The sequence below is a fragment of the Penaeus japonicus genome, unplaced genomic scaffold, assembly GCF_977035675.1.
Source record: "Penaeus japonicus unplaced genomic scaffold, GWHDUDI00000001_assembly GWHDUDI00000040, whole genome shotgun sequence".
Taxonomy (NCBI): Eukaryota; Metazoa; Arthropoda; class Malacostraca; order Decapoda; family Penaeidae; genus Penaeus; species Penaeus japonicus.
This window is the reverse complement of record NW_028234442.1, coordinates 11,587,793-11,604,008: the sequence shown is the minus strand read 5'-3', so window position 1 is coordinate 11,604,008 and position 16,216 is coordinate 11,587,793. Positions and strand designations below refer to the sequence as shown.

At 36.9% G+C, this 16,216-nt stretch overlaps 2 protein-coding genes across 5 annotated transcripts in view; one reads left to right on the top strand and one right to left on the bottom strand.

Moving 5' to 3' along the window:
- LOC122262630 (uncharacterized) overlaps window positions 1-1,687 on the bottom strand; it is a 110,736-nt gene extending 109,049 nt beyond the window's left edge. Inside the window, exon 1 of the mRNA XM_086533887.1 lies at window positions 1,215-1,687. Within this exon, the coding sequence (XP_086390013.1) occupies window positions 1,215-1,489 (275 nt within the window). The 5' untranslated portion in view covers window positions 1,490-1,687. The remainder of the gene's footprint in view (window positions 1-1,214) is intronic.
- Window positions 1,688-2,302: 615 nt separating this feature from the next.
- On the top strand, window positions 2,303-15,388 carry LOC122243923 (uncharacterized). Of its 4 annotated transcripts, none has more exons than XM_086533888.1 (8): window positions 2,321-2,457; window positions 3,747-3,829; window positions 4,386-4,487; window positions 5,180-5,692; window positions 6,780-6,953; window positions 12,969-13,103; window positions 13,452-13,586; window positions 13,742-15,388. In XM_086533888.1, exons 1-8 carry the CDS (start codon window positions 2,430-2,432, stop codon window positions 13,820-13,822), a joined length of 1,251 nt encoding a protein of 416 aa, XP_086390014.1. In that variant the 5' UTR covers window positions 2,321-2,429; the 3' UTR covers window positions 13,823-15,388. The 4 variants fall into 4 exon arrangements, with proteins under 4 accessions (XP_042857609.1, XP_086390014.1, XP_086390016.1 ...); XM_086533890.1 differs by lacking the exon at window positions 3,747-3,829 and adding an exon at window positions 2,965-3,221 and having other exon boundaries at window positions 2,349-2,457; XM_043001675.2 differs by lacking the exon at window positions 3,747-3,829 and having other exon boundaries at window positions 2,303-2,457.
- Window positions 15,389-16,216: the final 828 nt, after the last annotated feature.

The window sequence follows — 16,216 nt, the reverse complement described above, 5'->3', positions numbered from 1 at the left end:
AATGCATATTCACAAATGGAAGCCAATGGAGCATTTATAGAACTTAATCATGTACATGCAAACAAACTACCTTCATCTCATCTTGGGGGCAAAAAAATATGTATCAACCCAAATTATGAAGTTAACTGAAAGTCAGTTCAGCTACACCATAAACTATTCAGTTACATACATAAAATATGACAACTACAATGAAATTTAGTGAAATTCTCTTCGTTAAATTAGACTATACTATACGCAGTCACAAGATATGAAATCTACCAATTTGAAAAACATACTCACATTTTCAACATTTTATGATTCTGCTTATGAATTATGTTATGAGTTTTGAAACAATTATATATTTTAGATGTAAAATGTTGTAAATCCCTAGGCATAATTGCCAAGACACCTGGCTCTCATGTATAATCCTAGGTTGATCTCTTACTCAGCTTGACTTTATAATACAAAAGGAAACTCCACACATTATTACAACTACAAAGCGGGCTTCATTCTTGTAGATGTCTATAACCATCACTTTCATTGAACATTTCCCCCGAGCATGTCAGGGAGAAGAATTCTACTACCAATGACTTCCTATTAAATCTTAGAATACAATCCCTTTTACTTCTTCCCAATACCATCAATTTGACACTGGGCAATGATAGTGACTCTCACCCAATTATCTGCTTATCACAAAACACAAAGATAATCAGAAATAAAAAGGAAACATCCATGAATGCTACAGGTTCTACTCAAAAGTTACCGTACAACTAATTTCACAGAACACTTTCAGCTTGTCAATTTTTCAAAACTGAAGAAAAAGGTAGGAGGAATTTCATGTCCAAAATGACAATGCTACACAGCACAAACAAAACTACATATCAACACAACTTGTGTTTGACAGTCTGGAATGCTATTCCATAAGCAAATATGCAATATATAAGAAATCAACAGATTCATTGGATTCATTTCAGATGCAGTGGTTCACTTTTAATGGGATCTTCGAAAACTTGCACATAACTTTCTCAATCCGTTGACCACACATTTTCGGAGTCACCATAAATCTTGGGCACACATATAATCGCGACATTCATAACGCCTATCACTCTCTCACATATAGAGAAGGGTAGAGAAACAACAACAAAACAAACACACATAGGTAGCCCAGGGTGTGTCGATCCCGTAGACTTTTTTGTCCTTGAAAAAATAATCGGAGAAGTAGAAACACTCCTCACCTTGTATGATTCTCGACGATCTCTTGAATTTTGTTCATCTTGGAGCCGTCGCTGGCCACAAGACTCCACTGCGACTCCCCATTCCTCGCCGCTCCACCATTATGGCACTCCACTTGATTATTCCCATTCGTTCCCCCGCTGATGGCTGTGGTGGACGAAGACTCACTCGCGCTCCCTCCGTCACTCACGGGAACGCCATTGCTCTGCCCCGACACCATGCCTTCGCCCCTCATACTGACCATGCTGTCCACTCCCGCTAGAGCTGATCCATCCATAACATAGTGGAGTAGAGCCCGCACTACGGCACAAATCCACAATAATCCAGCTCGAGCGCCCGCCTCACCACAGCTCCGCCGCCTCCATCTTGAGCCTCGATCAGCTGAACCCACGATCAGCTGATAGGGAACACGACGTCTCCTCACCAGAACAAAGAGATTTAAAAATGGTCGTCCTTCTATCTTCCTTCGGCAATCTGTGTCTCATATGGGCATTTTTCCTAATATCTTTTTGTGATCTTTCAATCTTTAGGATTGGATTGATGTGTTGTCTTTTATAAGGGAAATTGGTTGGCTCGGTGCGGTGTAAATTTGTTTAGAAAATTATCGATGGAAGTTGGATACAGTTGGCCTCTCTTCATTTCTTTATATCCTGAAATTGACCATACTTATATTGAAATTTACACATTATATTATCAATATCTATGCAGTACTGATAAAAGATCTTTGAGCGTCTATATGAACTTCAACAATTTCAATTTGTAATGGAGGTATCAAAGTCTCTTTCAATTATTGTCATTCTTTGTTATGTATTGCTGGAAACTATATAACAACAAAGAAACGATAACACCCACCACAACTATTCTTATACTAAGTAATAAAATAGCATTATCATAATAAAATATTTAGTCCTGTTCTCTACAAGACAGTAAAGTAAGGCAAATGGTATGTTTGTAAGATAAGGTCTTGTCATAACGTTGTGAAATGTTCGATTGGAAAATAGTTAACAATTTACAAGAAAAAGTTTTGTCAACGACGACAAAGACGTGTTCATATGAATAAAATTAGTTTTTGGAAATAGTTTAACCCCAACACCCCTGTATAACGTCGTGTTGCTCAACTGCGTCATCGACACTTGTTTACACTTTTCCCAAGAGGCGGCGAGCTTGAAACAACTCCACAGCACAACGAATTCGACTAAAATTGTGGAAATGTTTAAATGAAATATACAAAATACCAAAATATAAGTAAGACCTTTCATATACTATAAGATAACTTTTTAACCGAGAGTATATAGGTGTTTCTTGTATTAAATAATGAAGAAGTAGTCTTCAAATGGGATTCTTCATTGCTTTCGTAAATTTGCATGAAAGAGTTAAATTTTAGAAGTTGTAGGTTATTTGGCAGACATCAAAAACATGTCAGTGACATGATTTCATGCATCTACTTCGTAGTGTAAATGACATGCTTTGGACCACCCCGATAATTTGCCATCAAAGAAGGAACCATTTCAAGCTCTTATCTTCTGTGAGGACATGTAAGGTGGAGGTTTGATGGCCTTTGCTTTAGTGTGGAAGATGTAGAAGCTTTGGAACCCCTCTTTTAAACTTGAGCTGAATGAGGTCTTAGGTTCTGGAAATTACCATTATTTCTCTTCAATAATGGGTTCCATTTTTTCAGGTATATCACATGGAAACTAATATACGATATCTTTTTCTTGACTCCTGAACCTATTCACGCTGAGGCTATTCCAGCTCTGAATGGTCAGAATGCCGGGGTTTTCAAACACATAAGCCTAACGCCTCAGGATTCTCGGGCGCACTAACCACAAGCCTGGGCTGTCCGCTCGCTCACCTTGAGCGCCGGACTTGACCAAATATCTCGTTGCCAGTGTCTGACCCAAAAAACACGAAAAGTGTCAGCACGTCATCCGGCGCGAAGAGGTTAATCATAAGGACTTATTTGTATCATCCTGTACAACCAGACAAGCTTTTAACCCCAAGTAAAACAGGTACATATACAACATACGTAATTTTCATATCTAGTAGCCAATTTTTATTTACATCACAAGTTCTGTCTACTTTAATTGTCAGTTCACTAATACCAATTCTTAATGCAGTAGTAATTATCTGAGATATACTTATAATTGATATTTGAACCAACATTACAGAGTGGCTGGTATAATGAGGGTTAAACTATGCACCATCCAGAAATGAAGACATCTTGAGTGCTAACAGACACAAATATCTGCTTGACATGACATGTGTGATACTTGTTAATCAAATGATTCATTTAGTAGAGGTTTTGGTGCAACAGACCAGACTGGAAACTTTGCTTCTTACACAAGCAAATTTTAGAAAGTATCCATTGAACACATTTGTGCATTTGGATGAAGAATGAAAGATCAGTAAAGTTCACTGTGTAGATGCAAGATATAAATGATATTGAATAAATTTATGAAGGAAGATATTTAATTGATAAAATTACATCTGCTTTTTGAAGTTAGCAATTCTCATCTAAACTTTTTTTCTGCAAGGTGGATATTTATCAAGGATACCAGCAATGACTCAGAGGCTGTACTCCAGGACAGGCCAACAAATCTCTACCTCTCACATTCTGGTAACACAGAGTTTGTAGAACTTCCAGGTGATTTACTGTTGAACAAGAACTGGTCTAAGGTTTATCCTGTTAGAATATGTGTTGAGGAAGTTGTTTGTTGTTTTCTTTGCCACGGGGCTGCTTGATGCATTCCTATTCTGGACAATTAACCCATTGGTTGCGGTTTTAATAAAATATGTATACAGTCGAATGGCAGGTTTACATTGTTTGGCACAGTGCCATCCGTGTCTACGACTGACTCTGCCTTGGCAGCAAATCATGCCATCCGCTGTCATTGGGTTAACATGATCCACACCTGGTTCTTGGATTTTATAAGAAATTGCCATGAAACACTTGAGGTCTTCACTTTGTGGCAGATTGTTTATTAAAGACTTAAATCAGTTTGGGGACATTTTGACTTTTAGTCTAGTCTACATATATGAGATTAATTTTTAAGAATTAAGAATCAAAATCAACATTTATTGCAAATTTGCATATATTTTTGGTCCCAGTAATAAAAGGAGAACATTAATGGATTTATGTCTATACTAAATAGTGGGTATTTTTCATTTGCAAGGAAATGTCCATTGAAGATGACCTGCAACTCCTCGACCAGCAGCTGGACTCTCGACTTCAACGTCTCCAAGGCTTATGGATTTCTTACAACAGTGACAATAGTGTAAATAAAATGTGTTAAGTATCTGTAAAGCTTTAACTCACTGTAGCATTTTTGACCATGTGCGAGGCGTGTGAAGTGTCACTGCCAGTTTAGCTGTTTTGCCATGTGGCACTATGAGTAAGAAGGAGCAGGAGTGTATATAGATATGAATAGTTTCTTTTTTTTTTGTTTCAACAAAGAATACCTTTGGCCAATCTTCATACTTTTTCTTCTATAAATTTGTGACAGCATATATTCCTCCTTTATAGAGACTAAAAGACTAAGCTATACATTGTCCTAGCCATACTAGTACCCACTATGATTTTCACATGACAAAATACAAAAAATGTATGTATGTATGTATGAATGAGCAGGAGTCAGGTATGAAAAAAACAGTTATGGGGCAAAGCATGAGTCAATTATCTAGGGCCATGTGCAGTGGGTTAATAATATGCACCAATGATAAAACAAGAAAATTGGTTTGTTTGATTTTATTATAGACATTTCATATTTTTCGGTCTTATAGCTTTTATAAAGTAAAAGACATTTGACTTATTTTTTGCTATTTATTTATGTTCTCAAATATACAGATAAAATGGGACATTAGTTGATTACTGAATATTATAATTTATAAGCAAACTTATACATTTAGATGTATAATGATTTAATTTTTTGAATTCATATGCTGGTATTAAGAGCTACATTATTTACAGGTTGCAGCTCAGCCAAAAGTTTCCGAAGATTTTAGAGAATCTTCTCACAGAGGACCAACAGACCTGCTGAGCAGGACCAGAGACGCTGTTGCTGACCAAAATATCTCCCCAAAATGTTCTGTAAGAGAAAAGGATCAAGCGGATGCTATTGGGAATACTGCTGCTCATATTCCACATGAAGAACAACAGACATGCACTGATAATAACGCAACTCAAAAAGAATATCAACCATCAGTTTATGAATTGTATGATAAAACTTGCACTACAAAACAACAGAGTAGTTGTGAAAAAGAAAAGGAAGAACACTCCATACCTGTTGTTGAAAATTCAAATGAGCAATCAGTAGAAAAGGAACAAGAAATTAAAGATGATCCTCTTGAACAAGGGGAAGAAGATGCTATATTTGATGAATTTCTTGATCAGTCAACAAGGTACAGAATAAATTCATTATGCAAGAAGGTGACACATCTCAATGGAACCATAAGTGTGCTGCAGAGCGAATGTAAAAGACTGGTAAGAAATTAAAGAAAGTTAATGTGCTTGAAAATGTATCACAAATTTCTATGAATACAAGATAGGCTACATGGATAACAAATTACACTGACTATTTGATCTCATGTTGTCCAAAGGAAATTAGTATTTCTTATTCACAGTCCCTTTTCTGAAGGAATGTCCATCATTTCACCCAAATGAAAGCACAATTCAGCACACTTCTACCGTGAGATTACACAAATCATCTTTCGTCTAATTTTGGAATATTTAGAACTTGGAAGTACTATATGAATTGCATATTGTATTGAATTATCCATAAACTTTCCCAAAATCAAATATAATCATAAATGTTAGCCACTAATCTGAATATATATTCAAACATGTTGATTAAGAAACTATTATAAAGTTTTTCTTCAATATGTCACTCACATCAGTAGATATTATTGTAATTTTTATCACCACAACATGACGTAAAAAATAAGTGTGTCTATGCATGCCTGTGTCTGTATGTGCATTTGTGTGTGTGAATGTGTAAGAGAGAGTTACTATCCCCATTATCTTATTGCAGAGTTGTTTACTGTGCCCCAGTTTCACTTTGCCAAATATTTCCTTTATCAAAGTGCCTGATGTTATAATGTATTAATTCAAAGTGAATGATGGGCTTCAATTTTTTCCACTTTTTACTCTAGTTGTATTATCTAATATATTATTTTGCCTTAGACATCTATGTCTGAAGTAGTATTGGGTAGCAAAGTTAATCACTATGGGGTTTAGCAATATCATTTTCTTGACTGTAAGAAAGATAGGTAGAAATCAGCTAAAAGTCTGACATAAAAATTAATCTAATGATGTTGAGGACAACTTACTGTCTGCTTTTACCTAATTCTCTTTCTCACATACCCATTATTACATAGCCATATTATAGATGTTAAAATTCAAATTAACATGATCCAGTGCAAACTAATAAGAAGTAGAAATAAATTGTATTTATCCTAAATTTGTTCCCGAGACAGCTTCTTTGTTTCATCATTTGTACTTTTGTGGAACTCCCACTGTTCAGTCATTTTTAGAAAGAAGAGAAACACTCACCCTAGGCCTTTTTTCTCAGTCAACTGCCAAGAAGGAGGCCTGCAGCAAAGCCCAAGCTGCTGAGACAGAGAGGAGGACCTTGAGCAAGCAGGTTCTACATCTACAACAGCAGTCCACTAAGCTGCAAAAGACCAACAAGCAGCTTCAAGACCAAGTTCAGGAGCAAAATGCTGAGTGCCAGAGATTACGGAAGGTAATGACAGTTGAAGGGGAAAGATGGAAAAGGCTGAGAAGGAGGGAAAGGGGGAAAGGGGAAGGGAGCCACAGGATTGATGCAGGTAAGATGTGTGGAGTCATTTAAAAATATATTTAATATTACTTGTGGATATTTCTAAATTTTCAGGCAGTTAATCCAAGATGCATGATATTTATATCATAAATCCCTTAGTTACACTTCTTAACCCATTAGCAGCGGATGGCATGATTTGCTGCAAAGGCAGAGTCGGTCATAGACGTGGATGGCATCGTGCCAGACATGTAAAATAGCCATCCTACTGCACAGACCTTTTTTTAATACAGCGACCAATGGGTTAAATTAAGATTGTTCTTTTATATAGTAAATTATTTTGTTTCTATGTATTTCATGAATTTCATATCAACCAAATAACAAGCATGCTTGTTATTTTCCTAGTGGGAACAGTATTAGGCAAATACATACCCCATCTTGAATGTGTTGACACAGGGTATTTCAATGCACGTAGGCCTAATGCCTTGGGCTATTCGCCTGCATGCCAACCATACAATAAGTCATGACGTGATATCACATCCTCGGCAGCAAGTGCTGCCACCACATGACGTGATATCATGTCATCCATCATTAATGAGTTAAGTACTTTGTAATATGCTGATGATCATCATCATTTTGATTTTACCTCTCATTTTCCATGCATTGTCATGGTTCTGATTAAGGCTTCATCACATCTCCTAGTTAACAGAACATGTTCACTACCCCCATTTCACTCCCCTCTATTCATAATTTGATGATAGGAGTCAATGGGTCAAGCAACCATCATGCATCAGTGATAATTGAAACTGGGATCAATCTGTTTCTGAAGTTGCCATACTTTTTGTGAACACAGAGACATCAAGTGGAATTGATCCTTACTCATGTAAGTGTGTTAACCCATTGCAGACAGGAGATAGATTTGTTTGCCCAGTCTCCAGGATGAGTTTTATTTCATAGGAAGGCAGCTTCATACAGCATAACTTGATTTTTCCCACTCTCGTTTAGTCACTTATTGTAAGACTAGAGCCATATTTGTGTTTTGCTTTTTGTGTGTTTTATTGTAATGAGAGTCAATATCAGCTCATTATTTTCATTATGCTCAGTGTGATAGAAGTATTGCTGTTTTATGGGAGGATAAAAAGCAACTTTATTTTTTTGTATTTAAATAAAGTCATGAACTAATATGAAAAATATAACCATCCACAATGAAGATAACATGAAGAGGTAAAGAAGCTTCTCGTTCTGCCTGCACATCCTTCTTTGGAAGCACTTTAGAGCAAGAGGTCAGCAACTTGTTGTGTGCCACTGCTCTATAAAGATAGTGCTTGCTAGAGACTGTGGATGGGTGCCATTCAAGGCTCTCTCTTCTGCTGGTGCAAGAAGAAAGTGGTGCCATCTAGGTTTTGGATGTCAGGTGAAACCCATTTTGCTTAATATTACTGCAGTCATAGTAATTATGACTTCAATTGTCATCTTCACTCACTCTTACTCATAGCACCATGAATTAACTTAGTGATCCAAAATCCCCCAACATTTAGTACACTATGACGCCCATTGTCAGGTCAAAGCTTCGGTGTCATATATGTCATGCCACCCGTCCACAATGGGTTAAGGTCAGTTACCACTGATCATAATTTTAACACACGCAAAGATTCTTGAAAACACCCATGCATAGTTTGTCAAAAAGGAGTAAGTAGCAGTTGATTTGCATCTACAACTCATTACCACTCTCTGTAAGCTGTGATCCATAGTATCGAAATATTTTTAAAAATAATTTTATAGTTGTGAAAGGACATGTTAAATTTTAAGAGAAATCAAAATAAAAAAGGTAAATGGAAGAGAATGAAAGAAGAATTCAGACTTGAGTGATGTCCAGTATATGTGGCATAATATGAAAATGAAGCAATTTCATAGCTGGATTGACCCATCATATATAGCTATTTAAACTTCATATGCATTTGAAGGACTTTGTTTCATTTATTCTTTTTCTTTTACTGGATATAAATATAGTTGGACAACACAGAACTTTATTTTACCTTAGTTTACTTGTTGATTTTTCGCCAAAATACTCAAATTACTCCTTATTAACCCATTCCCGACGGGGGAATTCTAGCCTTGAATGTCCAAATGCCGGGGCGTTCGAATTATTAGGCCTAAATCAATTGAATGGCTGGCACAATACTGTGCCGCCCGGCAACTGGGCTTTTGAATGCGCGGTACACATGCTGTACCACCCGTCCTGTGTGGGTTAATGAGTCAAGATAGTAGCTGTAGCCTAATGAATCTCACTTGAGTAGATACCTAGTTCATAGTGTCTTTATATTACTTGGATTACTGACTACATTAGTCAGATATTTATGTTCTTTTCAACACTCTATGGAGATACTGAAATTGATTGATACCCAAAGCAAAGGGGATGAAAAGCGGGAAATCCCATTTGATCTGTACTCACTTGTTCACAGTGCACTTAACTCTTCCACCAGTCAGGCTATGAATTCCCTTCTCTTGGCAGAGGCCTTTTCTTTGTAAACGGTTTATTCTAAGGCTTTTATTGAATTGCTTTATACCAGGGCTCCCCAAATTATGGATATAGGACTTACAATCTGTTTCTTTTAGATTAAGAAGATGACCAAATGGCCCATCTATATCAATTCAGGAAGGTGATAATGCATGAGACTTAAAAATTAATTTGATTTTCAATTACTTGTGAAGGAAAAGGATAACTTCAAAGTCATTGAATGTTTGGTTGAGAGATTCAGCCTCTTTAGTACAGCTGCACCTTGCTTGATATTCTGTATAAGCTTGTCTGATGTATTCTTTTTTGTGAAATATCAAGTCAGTTTTCCCTGTCACCCAGAGAAGGAGAGGGAGGCTGTGATTTTAATTAAAGACATTAACCCTCTCTGGACGGGTGGTACAATACGGTACCGCTCATTCAAGAGCCCAGTTGCCGTTGGCACCATATGGTGCCAGTCATTTAATTGATTTAGGCCTAAGCGTTCGAAAGCCCCGGCATTGTGACATGCAAGGCTGGAATGCCCCCGTTGTGAGTGGGTTAATGAAATAAGTTTCAAATTAAAAGCACTATTTTATTTATTACAGCTATAAATAATATTTCTCATATGAATTATAAGTAATAAGAAAATAATAGATTGTTATTTATGGTAACATTTTGGAGAAAGTCATGATTTTAACTCTATAATATATGCATACAACAAATATTTCCTTTTATATTTGTGAATTGAAGGTGACCGAAAATACTCTAATATGAATGATGATAAATACCCTACTTACTGACTGTTACTTGATCATTTCCTCAGTGTAGTGTTGATTATTCTTTTGAATTTTTTCTTTCCTATTCCTTTTTGTTGTGTTTGACAAATCATTATGAAAGATATAATATTTGTGCCGAGCACAATATCAGCAAGACCTGACATATACATAGACAACTACATAGCTTTATTTGCCAGTCAGTACCAAGTATTGAAATAATTTCAGCATACGCTAATAGATATAATGCATGTAGTTTAAACCTCACTGTTTCTCTCAGCTAATATTTCTATTGGCAAACTAACCAATTGGAGAGAGGATAGATTTGCTAATCTTTCCCCCCAGATGGACACTAGTGCTTGCCTTTCAATATTCAACACACCAGACAGTTTTATTTCAGAGCAAGTTGCATGCTACATATGGCCTTTCTCGGTCTCTTTCATTCATTCTTATTCAGTACTAGAACAATTCTCATGTTTGTAATTATTTTAGTCTTTTACCATATTGTGAGCCTCATTAGCCATCCGACAGGTTTTATCAATGCTATAATAGACTGAAATTGTAGTATAGACTCCCTATCATGTTCTTTACAATCAGTAGGATAGTAGTATATAGTCTCTTGGGAGGACAAAAAAAACATTTCTTTTCTTTATTTACAAAAGTGAAAGAAACAAGAGGAAGGGGAAGAGGAAAGTAACCTGTACTTTTGGTTGTTAGAGCCATAACAGCCATACTGGCTTAGGGGCACATTGTAGCCAATGCACTTGATCATCCAAATCAGTGGATGGTTCCTGTTGAAACTGAAAGTCTGGCCAAGAGTCAGAGTCACTGCTGCCCAGGAGATGATCCCTCTCCTTAGGCAGGTACTTGTCTATGTCACTAGCCGACAAACAAAAGCATCAAGCATGCCTTGACAACCATTGCCAAGACCAAAACTTGATCATCAATACATTGTTAACCCATTGCATACAGGTATCATGACATATATGTCAGCACCAATTAGGCCTAAAAGATGGGAGTCAATGCGTACATGACACGACTTCAGGATCTGCTCACAGATTAAGCGCGCACACAGTAATGAAGTATTATAGCTCCAGAGCTACAGAGTTCCAAAGTCAGCCTAAACCTGCATTTTATGATGGATTTATGGAAAAATATTGTTTGGGCTAGTCTGCACTACCCAGAGGGTGGAGAAAACCCTTCCCTCATCCCGCTAATTTTTAGCCGGTGCCGCTAGTGTTGTAGACCACCCGTCCTGACGACCAGTTAGGTTGTTAGGCGCCACGTCCGCAATGGGTTAATATTCATCTACCACAGACTAAGAAACTTTAGAGCAGGGAGTAGTTAACCTAAAATTGATGCTTAACTTTCCAGTAACCTAAACATAGACAGCATCGTAGGGCAAGAAATTTACAAAGACAGTGGTCATAGAAGAAAACAAAACAACTCTCCGAAATAGTGTCAGATATAAACATTTGTTCCTTTACAGATATTTTTGTGAATTAAATCTGCTAGGATATGTGCAGTATATAAAAGCAAAATGAATGGATTGAGCTTTGTTTTGTGTGTCTTTGTTGTGTTTGACATATTCCTTTAAGCACTTATTAATGAGCAACTACAGAGAAAATATCCAAGAGGATGCTAAAAGAAAACATTATGAATAGCCTTTGTATAGATATGTGTGTATATTGGGTGTTAATGATCAAATCAATTTTGATGTTCTTCATTGTTAACCCTCTCTGGACGGGTGGTACAGTACTGTACCGCTCATTCAAAAGCCCAGTGGCCGGGCGGCACAGTATTGTGCCAGCCAGTTAATTGATTTAGGCCTAATAATTTGAACGCCCCGGCATTGGGACATTCAGGGCTGGAATGCCCCCGTCGTAAGTGGGTTAATTATGAAATGCCTGAACATTCTGCAAATTCATTAAAAATAATAGGTATTCATGCAGAACTGCTTAACATACATTCAGTAGATCCAGATATTTCAGAATATTTCAAAATGCAGAGGGTTTTTGTGAATGAAAAAGAGTAAAAAAAACTAGTGAAGCTCAACTTTTTAATTTCATTTTTCAGGAAATATTTACAAAAATGATAGTAGATAAAGACACAATATCAGAAATAAAAAAAAGTAGAAAATCTAAGAAAATATGTCTTCTTATCTGAATGTAATCACAAATGGGACCAAGTGGCAGATCTAGGTGAGTGGCACCTGGGCACATGCCCCCATCCCCAATATCAATATTAATCATAGTATTATAATTATCCCTGTTATATATACCATTATCATTATCAAATTCGAAGAGGGTTGGAAAGCCTTTAAAGAGAAAGAAGGCCAACACCAAACAGATGAAACAAATTCCTATGGTGTGCTCTCAGGGAAAAATCACATAAGTTATATCAACAAAACTTTCAGAAAAGGAAGGGCACTTGAGTTGATTTTATGGTACAACAGAGATGCTTCTTCAGCTAAAAAGTTGGAATGACATCTTCAGTAAATGTGAAAGAATTACCCTTTCATGTTAAATACTGCATAATAATAGTTCCTTTGAAACCTACACAATTTCTCATTTTGATTTTACTTAGTTCTTGGCAAGAATTCCTTTTTCATTCTCTTACTGAGGAAAGGACATGTAAAAAGCTACTTCAGATTTGTTATGCAGTTTGAGTGGTCACAGCTGTACATTCCACATGGAATCTTCTATTTTCCAGGAACTTTCAAATCGTCAGCACAGTGAGAGTGAGCGTCGCAGCAGCCAGTCATCTTTACAAGCCCAACTTACTCGAGCTCATTCGGAAAATGCCTCCTTGCGGGAACAGATCTCTACTCTGAAAAATAGGCACAAGGTATAAATAATTTTTCAAGGATTTTCTTTTCTGTGTGTGTGTGTGTGTGTGTGTGTGTGTGTGTGTGTGTTTTCATTCTGAAATATTTTGGGTGACCGTAGAGACCAAATAAAAGAAAAAAATCGATTGATACCAAGTATCATCTACAGGTACAGATTTTGGTATTTTTCATTTCAATTCTAATTTGGCTGCTAAAAGTATAGATTTGACACATACTAGACAGCCAGTTTTAAGTACCTTAACTGACCTCAATTTTTATACTGAATTCTGAATTTTTAGTTCTTATACTGAACTCTGTATTTTTAGTTCGTATGCTGAACTATAATGTAACTGCTTCTCTCTTACCAGGAAGAGCTGGATCAACTCCGGGCAGCATTAGGGAGCAGCAGTAGCAAGGTAAAAGAGCTGGAAAGACAGCAGAGGAACATGAATGCTTTGGTTAAGAAGCAGGACAAGCTTATTGGGGTTCTTAATGAGCAGAAAGTAAGTTCTTCAAAATGATACAATGTCACCTCAGTTTTGTGCTGTAGAGCATTCTGATTAGTGCAGTATTTCTCATCAGAATTAATTATTGTAAACATAGAGTAGTGTTTCTTTATTTGGATTTGCATTGTCATGAACTCCAACTTGCTTTCCAGAATAATCTAGCATCAGCCAAGGCAGCAGCAGGGCTAGAGGAGAAATTCTTAACCATCATCACACCACTGCAGCCTCCATAAGAACAGCATTTGAGTTTTATATATTTTATTCTATATAGAATAGTGACACTGGATGTGTCTGTTCAGTTTCATAATCCTCTAGAGAATTCGTCTCTTGTTGTGTGGATACAGCAGAGACAGTCAGATTGAGCCAGGGTTTCATCCTTGCTTGCTTCACCTCTCATGTATTGCCTTTTTTAATTAGCAGAGAGTTAAGTGAATGTGATGGCAGTCTCCAACCTTTTTTTAACAGATGGCAAACAAAATATTGTACTTTTCTACTGAACATATCTTCAAGCAGTATTTTGATTTAATGACTTTGCATATGGACTGGGCATAGGAGCTGCCTTTAAAAAAAATTATGAACAGTTATGCTACTGAAAGGGCACTAGAGACCAGATTGAATCTAAATGCAACAACATATAACTAGGTTTCAAAGACTATAAAAAGGCCAATGACACTAGTCCAAGAAGACCTTTGGACTTGTATGAGCAAATAGTCTTTTTAGGTTATATCAGTGATCTCATTACAACATTAAATAACACCCAAAAGGAGTTTTTAACAAAACCTACAATTTTACTTTTTGGTTTGCAATAATGAAAGGTGTCTGTCAGAGTGGCATTCACCACATCTGTACAATCTATATGCAGAAAAAGATCATGAAGACTAAGCTAGCAGATTTTGAGGATCCCTTCAGAATCGGTGAAAGATTCATTAGCAGTCTCCAGACAACTCAGTAACAAATGGTTAATGGCAAACAAATACGATATGTAGATCACACTACATATCTTTAAACTACTATATCAAATTCCCATGACAACACAAAGGAGATATATTTCTACAGTCCTTAATGTTCCCAATGGCACCCTGCAGTATGAATGTTGGGTATGTAAGGAGAGTGATAGGAGTAACAAAAAGTACTTTGAGCATTGAGTTTCTGTAGAATCTTGCAAATAAGCTTGGAGTGACAGGAAAACAAATGGATGATTCTTCAATAATTTGAATCAAACTAAGGCTACTAAATGACATAGACAGGAGAAGAGTAAACTTTTTTGGATGTATAATACAATACAATAGCCTCAGGAAACATTTATTAATGGGCATTACTTCATACAAGTGGACCACAGGCAGACAAAAGATAGAGTTCCAGCCAATATCTGCAGCATTTTGAGAAAAAGTATTAAATAACAGCCTATATGCAGAGTAAGCTGAGATAAGGTAAGGATAAGCCAGATTTGCGGAGCAGATGCTACGCCGGGCTTGTATGCACTAAGGCGAGCCCGCCTGTGTCAGCGTGTGCTGACTCGTGAGAGAATGTGCCATCAAGTGTTGACTCGATCTGAGCTTGGTCCTTACCCAACGCAGTGCCCAGCTACGTCAGTAACCGCTAGGTGACAGTGGAAACTCACGAGTTTGGGCGGGACTCGATCTGCCGACCACGGGGATGTGAAGGAAGCTGAGAGAATTAATTTGGGATACCACAGTAGATCAGCCCATTGATCTTTTTGTATCTTGATAATGGACATCTATGTAAAAATAACCACAACAGTTTATTTTAAAGGTGAAGGATAAACAAGTTGAGTTTGTTGCTGTGAGGTTTCTTAACCCTTTATAAGTATCTCTAATCATATCAGTAGAATAAGTTGACATCAATGGCCACATTTATTTGAAAGTGTAAGTGTTTAAACTGTTGATTGCAGCAAAAGCTAGAACATAAAGAAGCTTAAAGTAGAAAAAAACAATCAGGAAAAGACAGCTTTTGTTTTAGGGCATAATGAGAAAGGTAAAACTTGATAAACAAATACTAATGGGACACATCAGAGGAAAGAGAGACAGGAAGATAGAGACCGTTATTCCTTGGAAGTTTGAAGAATTAGAGGACTACACAACTTCCACCCAGATATATATATATATATATATATATATATATATATATATATATATATATATATATATATATATATATATCAGCAGCCTGTATCAATCCACTGCAGGACGTAGGCCTCTCTCAATCTTTTCCAGTCATTCCGGTCTTGTGTCCTTTGATTCCAGTTTACTCCTGCGAATTTTGCTATTTCATCCCGCCATCTAGTCATTGGTCTTGCCCTGGGTCTCTTTGTGTCGTGTATTACCCATTCTGTTGTTTTCTTTGTCCACCTGTTGTCCTGTCTCCGATATATGTGTCCAGCCCATTGCCACTTTTTCTTTTTGATGGTCTTGAGTATATCCTCTACTTTTATTTGCTGCCTGATCCATGTGGCCCTTTTCTTGTCTCTTAAGCTAACTCCTAGCATAAGCCTTTCCATTCCTCTTTGGGCGCTTACTAATTTCATCTCGAGTGCCTTGGTCGTAGTCCATGTCTCTGATCCATATGTCATGACGGGGAGGACGCATTGGTCAAAAATCTTTCTCTTT

What these genes read in the sequence shown, in the direction of transcription:
- LOC122243923 (XM_086533888.1), top strand. Translation starts at nt 2,430, where the DNA reads ATGAAATATACAAAATACCAAAATATAA. An exon ending in CTTACAACAGTGACAATAGT is followed by an intron (nt 4,488 to 5,179) that starts GTAAATAAAATG and finishes CATTATTTACAG; the next exon opens with GTTGCAGCTCAGCCAAAAGT. An exon ending in GGGTTCTTAATGAGCAGAAA is followed by an intron (nt 13,587 to 13,741) that starts GTAAGTTCTTCA and finishes CTTGCTTTCCAG; the next exon opens with AATAATCTAGCATCAGCCAA.